The sequence below is a fragment of the Phaethon lepturus genome, unplaced genomic scaffold, assembly GCF_000687285.1.
Source record: "Phaethon lepturus isolate BGI_N335 unplaced genomic scaffold, ASM68728v1 scaffold14598, whole genome shotgun sequence".
Taxonomy (NCBI): domain Eukaryota; kingdom Metazoa; phylum Chordata; class Aves; order Phaethontiformes; family Phaethontidae; genus Phaethon; species Phaethon lepturus.
In genome coordinates this window covers 3293-13326 of record NW_010558392.1, presented here as the reverse complement: position 1 = coordinate 13326, position 10034 = coordinate 3293, and the positions used below count along the sequence as shown (strand labels likewise).

At 44.8% G+C, this 10034-nt stretch overlaps 1 protein-coding gene across 1 annotated transcript; it reads right to left on the bottom strand.

Annotated features, from left to right (window-relative positions):
- Positions 1–404: 404 nt before the first annotated feature.
- Positions 405–9389, bottom strand: SIRT5 (sirtuin 5). The gene is made up of 7 exons (XM_010293052.1): positions 9275–9389; positions 6695–6828; positions 4948–5173; positions 3436–3523; positions 2414–2467; positions 1371–1494; positions 405–524 (listed from the first exon to the last, which is right to left on the bottom strand). Exons 1-7 carry the CDS (start codon positions 9387–9389, stop codon positions 405–407), a joined length of 861 nt encoding a protein of 286 aa, XP_010291354.1.
- Positions 9390–10034: the final 645 nt, after the last annotated feature.

Here is a 10034-nt window from a genome sequence, read left to right as displayed (position 1 = left end):
GCCGGCGGCAGAGTGGTCCCGCAGGGGCCCGGGAAGTGAAACCTGGAAGGAAGCAGCCGGTGAAGGGGCAGGCAACGACCAGCGTGCCCTGCTTTTTCTGGCAGCGCCCGAGTGCGTTTGACAGGCAGGTAAGCTAGTCAGTCCTGCTCCTGAGGGGTTTTTTTAGGCCTTCTAGGACCTAGGGACAGACTTCAGCATCACGCTTTGGACACAGCGTCCACCAAAAAACCCCAATTATCTTGTCATACTTAGAAGAAATTAGTTTTAAGTTTCATTGGGGAAGCACTGGGGAAAAAAACTAGATCGTGTTTGTTTAAAAACTCTCTAAGCATTTTAGCACGTCAATGCAAAAGATAATGGCAGATGGAGGGGACTAAGGGTTGCTAGTTTAAAACACCACAGCTTTACCTGAATCTGTTTGTAGCAGGAGTGGCTTCCATGTTAAATTCTGCAACTGGCACTCCTCTGGCAGACACCTGAGGGGCAAACATAGCGGCAGGATACACCACGGAGGAGGTCCCGACCTGCAGGGACAGGTGAAAAATCCTGAGTGTAGCAGGCCAGAAGTTAAACCAGACAAAAACTAAACCAACCCACAAAGTAAGGACCCTTCTCACACCACCAGATGTGCAAAACCACTAAAGCGTGGGAGATCCCTACAGAAATGAAACCAAATCCAGTATCTCTTATTTAGTGTCACTGCACACATAGCTATTTAACACAGCATAAGAACTGGGAATTGTTTCTCTGATACCACCCAAAGAAGCCTGTTTGTGGATTATAACTGTAGATGAAAAAAAAATTCCCAGAAACACAAAATGGCAGACTTTGCCTTCAAGAAAATGAAGACATTCATTCTGTTACTTGAGATTACTCTGTTAAGGGTATGTGATATTCTGAGCAAGTGTTTCAGTCAGCGATCTGGAACCTACATGGCATGTAAACAACCTCACAAAAAAAGCAGCACATGATAACAGCTATCTACCTTCTTAGAACATTCTGTCCCTTGTTTTTTTTTAAACTGAGCATCAAAATAACCGTATTTTTCACTGTTAGAGAAACTCAACAGCTAACCAATATTAGCTAACCTTTAACACTTGAACCTCTCATACCTGTGCACACTAAATGTAGACTGCAGATGCCAGCTGAGCAAGATGCACACATGCTGAACCTGTTAATTTCTGAGCAGTATACGTACATTTTCAAACCTTATGGTCTTTTAATGTTTTACACTTGACAGTCAAGAGTCCCTCAGGGGCTTTTAGTTCCCCCTGGAAAATACAGATGCATCTCCTTTACCCAGGAGGTGCAACCTCTTCATCATGGCTTCCCTGCCGGTTAAGAGGCTATGTAACAAAAGCATCACTCACTACCAAGCAGAGGTCGCAAATATCAAGCTCCTTCTCAACCTCTGTGAGAATGTCAGGATCCAGGGTTTCACCAAACCACACAACATGGGGACGGAGGAGCCCATTGCAGCCATCCTCCTCACACCTGTTTGAAAAATCACAAAGGGACAGTGTTGCGCCGCTGATGTGGACATTTCAAGCTGCAAAATGGCAAAGCATTCTCATTTGGATCTGTCTTATCTGCCCTCACTCTTTCTCCCTTCTCTTTCACAGCCCTCCCCGCACCCTCTTCTACCACGTGCTGGGCAGAAGGTAGCTGATGCCCTGCTACACACATGTTGGAAATACACGCGTGCTGCCCGGTCACACAGGACAGGTTGCTGAACAGTTGTTCAACTCTGCACCTAATAGTGTCTTCCCCTTCCTCAGTTCCTGAAACGCACGAAACTTAAAACATAGTATGTGCTACAGACCGCGGCCTCCATCACCTTTAACAAACCGGCCAACAGGTTTTTAAGCAGAAAGTGAACTGGAAGACAGAAGCATTGTGTTAGCCTCTTTTCCTTAGAAAACAGATGAAAAATACGGTGACTTCTTGCATCGGCAACTAGCTAAGGCAAAGCTTCAGCCATTATAAAAAAGCACCGTGGCACACTGGGTGCCTGCAAGGGACTAGGCCGTGGCTGCACCCCAGCACAGTTTTACAGACTGACTAACAGTAGGAAGCAGCTGCAAAGTTAACAAAATGTTTACTGTGTAGCGCTTAGTTTCTTGTTGCAATTCTCCTACTAGTCCACTTTACTCAAAAGCCATGAATTTAGGCATGTTTGAGCTTGATATGCAAGTACACAAACATGCGATCCCTTTAGCAGCATGGTAAACTTGTAGTACACGCTCCTGTTGCTGTCCCCTATAACTTTCGACTCAGTTCTCTGGGGCAAAGTCCCATGCCTTTTTCTCCTGTAGAATGTCTCCTTCCATAACTATGTGAACAGTAATACAAACCTCAGAGGTGCACAAAGCATAAAGAGGTAACAACAAAAACCAAAGTGGCCCATACATACTGAGGAAGGTCTTCAACTGGAATCATGGCATCTTCCGTTTCAGGATCTGGAGCCCTAAAGTTACAAAATTGAAATACATATTCAGTTATATAAGGTGCACTTTATATATTAATAAAAAAATAGTATTCAATAAAACACACTCTCCAGTCAAGGAATCTCTGCAACTTCAGCCAACTGCAACACCTACAATCCTAAAATACCATACAAAGGGCAGGCAGGCATTTGTCCAGAATTATCCCAGTGCTAAGCAACTGCAGTAAGCTGGTCAAAGTCTGTCAAAAGCACAAGAAATATTTATGTAGCTACCTAAAGATCTGGTGAAATGCAAAGGGGGACCCCCCCCCAAAAAAAATCTATAAGCATATGCCTGTACTGTCCCTCTGCCCCCCTTTTTTTAATGGTGAAAGAAAGGATAGCTAAAAAAAGGAAACTGAAGGATTCTCCTGCAACTTTTTAAGTTGCAGAAATCCTGGGAACTGATGCTTCCCTCCTGATTGACACATCTGTGTTTTGAGACTTGTAATCTTATACAAGTCTCAGAATATACAATCTTATAATAGTGAGAACCTTATTGATGAACTGAAGGATAAAAGCTACAAGGTGCTCAAGAAATGCAGAAGAGGACAATCCACGTATCAAGTGATGACAGTCCAATTTAAGGAATAAGCATCCAATTTAATAAAAAACCTGGAAGGTGAAGAGGATGGGAGTAAACACACATTCTCAAAGAGTACAATTAGTTGATGTGCAATATCAGAGTTTCAGATCATCTCTGAGTTGTTCTAATTAAAAAATATATAACATTGTGCTAACTTAGAGGTTAACGGTTATTCATTCACAGGACTTACGGTATCATGGGCTCTTACTGAAGTTACCAAACAGTATACTCGCGTTTCAGAACAGTTGTGTAAAATTTAAGCATTAATTAATAAAGGAAAACGGAGTGGTTGGCTGAAACTCCTTTTCTGTTGAACAGCAGACAAAGTAGGAAACACAGAGTTTTTACAAGGCAGACGTATTACCCTTTCCCAGCCAACGCGGGGCATATTGGACTTTTGTAATTCGCAGCTATGTTTCCACAGTTGGTGCATCGAGTTTTAAATAAACTACCTGAAACACATACAAAGAGAAAAACATCAGGGATCAAGCGACTGCTCTGAGGCATGGCTGTACAAGCAAGTGGTTGTGTTTATCCCAGACGGCCTTTATTTGACTTTGAAGACTATACCTTGTGGGTAACTTACTACATGAACGTTAACAGCCGAGTGCTGAAACCCAGCAGCATTATGAACGAGATGCTATTTACATAGCACGTACACATGCTTTTGTTCAGCCACCCAAGGTGACCATCATTATAGTTAAGCACAGACCGGGCCCAGCAAAGACAGATGCAGCCCTTTCAGCTGAAAGGCCGCAGCAAACAGCAGCAACAGTCCCTCCAAGCTATGATTTATCACCTTCTTCTAGCTTGTGACATGAGTAATACACAGCTCGCAGCAGTATTTCAGAGGAAAATCATGACTAGAGCTAGCCATGTGCTGTAGAGATGCACAATATTACCAAGAGTTGAAACTTGTTTATATTTTGTAAAGACTAAGACTAAAATTAAACTATACCCACGGTTTTATCCTTGGATCCACAACTGCAAAACAATTTGTGCAGGTTTCCTGTGTCCACATCACGAAGTAGCAGTGGGAAATCCTATTGAAACCTTTCATGATACTTAAGCAGCATTGTAGTACTGAAGGACAAGGATGGGACTGTCCTGTGAGGCTTTCACTCTGCAGCAGGGCCTACAGAGTGAAGGCACTTCAAAGGGTGGAGAATGGCCTCCTCACCCTCATTCTCTCCACCCCTGTAATGTATTTTATCAGATCCGAAAGCCCCACTGATCCCTGTGTGCTGCACCTGCATTGTGCTCCTCTGGACTTTGCTGGAGAGAAGGCGGGAGCGAGGAATGCCACTACCTATAGGGAAGAGAGAGGGACTGCCACTGGGTGTAGGAGAGACAGGTAAGGGAATCTCATCTGTTTCCAGCCTGTTCTTCCTCCTGTAGCCAAGGACCACACAGGTGGATCTTTGAAGGATGGGACAGGACAGAAGGAAAGCAACAGGCAGCAGAACGGAAAGCACCAGGGCTGGTGAGACCAGTCGTGCTGCTACACTTTCTATTGGTGGCAATACTGGTGTGGCACCACCACTATCACAGAAGTCCTCAGTGGATTCCTTCCTCGGCGAAATCAGCCAAGCGTCTCTACCCATATGTATTCAAGTGGTTCTGAGGCAAAACTGAGCAAGTAGGAAAGGAGAACCAGTTCCCGTGTACCGTCAGAATCCACGAAAAAAGAAAGATGACAAATAAAGTGAGGCTATGAAAAAGAGGCTTCCAAAAAAGAACAGGGTGATACTGTAAGTAGCTTCATGCAAGTTATTATAATTTTAAAGAAAGTTTCTTTTCTCCCAGTACTTATCCTGCTCTCTCTTCTCCCCCACAAGTTTGCTGGCTTGTAGCAGACTGGTAAGCTGTTTCTTACCATGAATTTCTAAGAGGTGCTTTGTGCCAGCCTTTCTGTGTAGTTCATCAATATTCTGAGTAATGACCACAACGCTCCTTCCTTGCTTGCTCAGTCGCCTTTCACACTCTGCAATGGCAATATGCGCAGGATTTGGATGTTTACTCAACATCACTTCCCGGCGATAATGGTAAAATTCCCATACACGAGACGGGTTTCGCGCAAAAGCCTCTGGAGTAGCCAAGTCCTGAAAAAGACGTAACAATTCATTCTACCAACGAAAGGGCAAGTATATACCCTCCCCCGATGAAGCCTGCTAGATAACTGCTATTTGCACTGCTACCAGTGTAACAAGATAATCAAAAGCAGATTATTTATAACCAGATGCAGTTGACAAGGATATAGTTCAATAGCCCTTACGAGGATGACAAGTCAAAGCATCTTGTCAAATGAGAAATAACCAATATCAATAGTGTGGTACATGGTTTTACATAAGTACACTCGGACCTTATTCTGTGTTGCCCTGCAAAACTATTAGGTGTTTAATACAGCACAAAGGAAGATGAGGTATTTCAATGCACACCATTTTTAGCATTCAAAACTCTCTTTTCTACAGCAGCCATAAAGCTCGGCATTGTGGGGATATATTTCCTTTGCTAGCAATTTCTTTTCTGCCTTAATTTAAGTGTATCACAAGCCAAATTACAGCCATTGTCAAAACCAAAGCCTAATGTCTTGTCTTTTATGTGCCAGTAAAATCTAAGCTATATTTTTCACACTAACTTAATTTTGCCCTATCTTTTTTCACAACGAGGAATAGCTCAGTCTAACGCTTTAATGCCCAATTTTACTGACATAAAAATGCTGAGCACAAGCTTTCTGATGCAGAAGGACCAGGCATTTATACACACGCATGCTTTATTTGAACTGATAATCACTGAAAGAAAAAGTGCATCTTTAGACTCAAACCATCTCGTAAAACTCATCTCTCTGACCTTTTTTTAACTTCATCAGATCTTTCATGAATGCTGTCATTAAAAACCAGAAAGAAAGTAAATGTCATTGCAGTATTTGGGGTAGCAGGTACTGACAGCATAACAATTACTTGAAACATTTGCAGCACCATGCAGAATCAGACTCTCAAGGCACCTATGCTACTTGCATATTTTGGTGCTCTCCGTTGCAGCAACTCCTCCCCGCAGTGTCTGCTTCCACCTCCTCTCCCATCCCAGTGGCTCCCAACCAGCAAAAGTGACAGAGCTTGTGGGAGAGTTAAAAAATGGTGAGGAACCCTGCTCCCAAACAAGCAAACAAAAATATCCCAAAACATTTTTAAAGAGTATTGTGAGAAACCAAGATTAAAAGAAAACAACTAGTCAGTATCACTGGTTCTGTCCTTTGTTATTTTGGTAAAAGGTTCTTAAAACAGGAAAGGTCGCATGAGGTAGGAAAACAGTGAGGGTGTCAAAAGACAAGCAAGCAGATAAGCTGCAAGGCAGCAAGAAAACAGGAACAGTAGAAAGACCCAGAGCTGCCCACAAAAACATGGGTTTTCCGCGCACAGCCGATAACCCAAACAACAAAAAAGAAGTTGCAGCTGCACAAAGCAGCCCCCCAGGTCAGGGGGAAGAGCTGCAGACATGGTGGTCAGCTCCCACCATGGGAGCAATTCCACCCTCTGAGGTACCCAGCTTCTTCTGACCTTTGCGCTCACCAGCCTGATGGACAGAGAAGCGCAGCTGCGCAGGCACGTGCCACCGATACATACCTGGGCTTGCCATTTTCTCCAGAAACCTCCAGCCCCTCTGAAGGTAGGAACTCCGCTCTCCGCGCTAACACCGGCTCCTGTGATAATGGCTATATGCTTCGCTTTGGCAAACACTTCTCGAAAATCAGCCATGTCTAGGCATGGGGACGAAAAACAGTTGCTCGGACTTTTATACTTTCATATAAGAGGCCATACATACAGTGCTGGCAAGCATATATATCCAGGAATGGCTTCTCTGTACACCTCCTATGACATAAATTTCAGAATACTAATTTGTTTCTGAGTTTCCCTATATTTGAATTTGAAGGGCAGTTCTTGGAGAGTCTTAAAACTGCTATGAGCAAGCTCAATAGGGCAACATGTATTAAACTATGAATATACTCAGCATTTGAAAGACAGAGCCTTAAATTAAAACCCCACACTAGATGCTACTGTGGTAACAACTGCTCCCACCACCACCTAGGAAGAGTTTACTTCCTAATTGTAATGTAAGATCCCAAGATGAAAGAAATTTAAAAATTAATGTAATTTGGGAAAACACATTTCCTTCCAAGGCATCTTGCCCATTTTCTACGTTTGCAATTGTATTTTCAGTTTTTGAATGTATATTCCCTCCATTTTTCCCTGCATAGGAAAGTAACTTGGGAAAAAAGATTGGAAATTTCTTTTGTATTTTTTTAAGAGTCAAAACAAGATTAAAAAGGACAAGTTAGCTACAGAGAGACAAAAAAAATGTCTTTTCCAGTTTACCTCAGCTATTAACCTTAACACAACATATTTTAGAATCTCAGAATGGCTGAGGTGGGAAGGGACCTCTGGAGATCATCTCGTCCACCTTCCCTCCTGTGTCCAGTCGGGTGGCTTTTGAGATCTCCAAGGATGGAGACTCTACCACCTCTCTCTGCACAACCCATTCCCGTGTCTGACCACCCTCACAGTAAAAAAAGTGTTTTCTTGTGTTCAGACAGAATCTCATGTAGTTTAGTTTGTGTCCATTGCCTCACGTCCTGTCACTGGGCACTACTGCGAAGAGCCTGCCTTGTCTTCAATCCCTCCCATCAGACTTTTTTGTGCATTGGTAAGATGCCCCTGAGCCCGGTCTCCTCCAGGCTGAACAGTCCTGGCTTCCCCAGACTCTCATGCTCCAAGCCTTTAATCATCTTTGTGGCCCTTCACTGGACTCTCTCCAATAAGTCCCTGTCTCTTTGTACTGGGGAGCCCAAAACTGGACATAGCACTCCAGGTGTGTCTCACCAGTGCTGAGCAGAGGGGAAAGATCACCTCCCACGACCTGCTGGAGATGCTCTGCCGAGTGCAGCCCAGGACACCATTAGCCTTTGTTGCCACAAGGGCTCATTGCTGGCTCATGTCCACCAGGACCCTCAGAGCCTCTTCTGCAAAGCTGCTTTCCAGCTGGTCCCCCCCAGCCTGTCCTGGTGCCTGGGGTTATTCCTCCCCAGGGGCAGGACTTGGCATTTCCATTTTCTGAACTTCATGAGGTGCCTGTCAGCCCATGTCCCCAGCTTGTTTAGGTCTCTCTGGATGGCAGCACGACCCTCTGGCACATCAGCCACTGCTCCCAGCTTTGAGTCATTTAGAAACTTGCTGGGGGTACACTCTGCCCCATCATCCAGATCATTAATGACGGTGTTAAACAACACTAGCCCCAGTATCAACTCCTACAGCACTCCACTAGTGTCTGGCCTCCAGCTGAACTCTGAGCTGCTCATCGCAACCCTAGTCTCCACAATTTGCTGTGTGGCTTGTTTTTTGTTTTTTTTTAAGCCAAAGGCAGGTACATTTTTATAAGGGGCAAGAGTCACTGGAGAAGTCCCAAGACTCACAGCACCAGTGCCATAGAACTGGGCAGAGAACACTACGCATCTGATGGCCCATCTGCTTGGTTATAACCCAAACCTCCCAAGCCCTTGAACGTGTAAAGATCAGGCCAAAAGCCCTCCTAGTCTGGTCTCCAGTCTCCAACAGCAGCCAAACACCGATGCTCAAGACGGCAGAAAAAACAAGTACACTTCGGCTACCCAACTGTTGGGGTTTTTACTGTGACACTGCTGAAGTTCGGTGTGCAGTTTTCAAGTTAAGGCATATCTTCAAATTAAAAAACAAAACCAAAAAGACCCCCAAACAAACAAAAAGGGGATATTTACTACTGCTAGACTGAACAAGGCTGCTGGGGTTACCCAATACCCTGCTCCTGCGCTGTTACAAATGCTCGAGGCCCTCTGTAATTCTGGTACAAGAAACAAAGAGTGAGCTTTATTACCCATTAGGATTATGAAAAGGAACTGTAATTAATTAGCATACGTTTATGTGTGTAAGTTACAAATACTAAAAACACTTCACCAGGCAATCACACTGACCTCAACTCTGCCAGGGTTTCTGGAACTGTACAGAATACAGACATAGAAGATAGATTTAACGGCTAGGAAGAAAAAAAACTTCACGCTCTTCTAAACATTCTGAATTAAACTATAGATTTTGCCCATTACACAAAACCTTCTAGAATTTCAAATCTAGTTTAAAAACCTGTGTGGGGCACCGAAGGAAACATAGACATCTTACTTGAACTAGGACGAGCCATTTCCAAGCAAAACTTCTGTTTCTTTGAAGCAGCAGCCTTAAATCCACAATATGCTTGAGAAACCAACCTTCTAGCCGTAAACTGAGACAGACTCATCAGCATCCCTCGGAATTACTTCACCTGAGAACAAATAAATAATGCACAAGCTGCCCATTCAGGGAGCGTACCTCTGCAAGCTGCCTGTGAGGAATTCTCCATAAAGAACATCAGGTACCAACGTTACTGCTTTCGCCCGCACCGTTACGCAGCCAAAGAGGTTACCACGCTATTTCTGCTGTACGAGACGACCAAAAAAAAAAAACCAAAAACGTCCCCGGCGATTTAACGAGGGCTGCTGCGTCTCCCTTTTTGGCCATAAAGGCTACCGTAGCCCTTAAATACATTCGCTGATGCGCGAAAACAGCCCGTCGCGGATTTCGCCTAATGTTTTAATTCACGCGTCGCTTTTACATTTTGCCGTCTGACGCAAAAGCAACCGCCTCCCTCCTCGGCGGATCTCCTTCCGCCAGCGCGGCTCTGAAGCCCCCGGGACAGCCGCTTCGCGCCCCGCTGGGGTTACTTACCTCAGCGACGGGGACCCGCGGCGGCGATACGGCGTTGGGCCGAAGCGTGCGGTGCCGCACGTCCCGCCCCGAGGCTTGCGGGAGGGCCGGTCCTCTCTCCGCTCCGCCCCGGCCTCACCTTTTCGTTGTTAAAAGCTCGCAAGATGTGCCGGCCGGCAGCTGCTTGTGGCAGATTCCT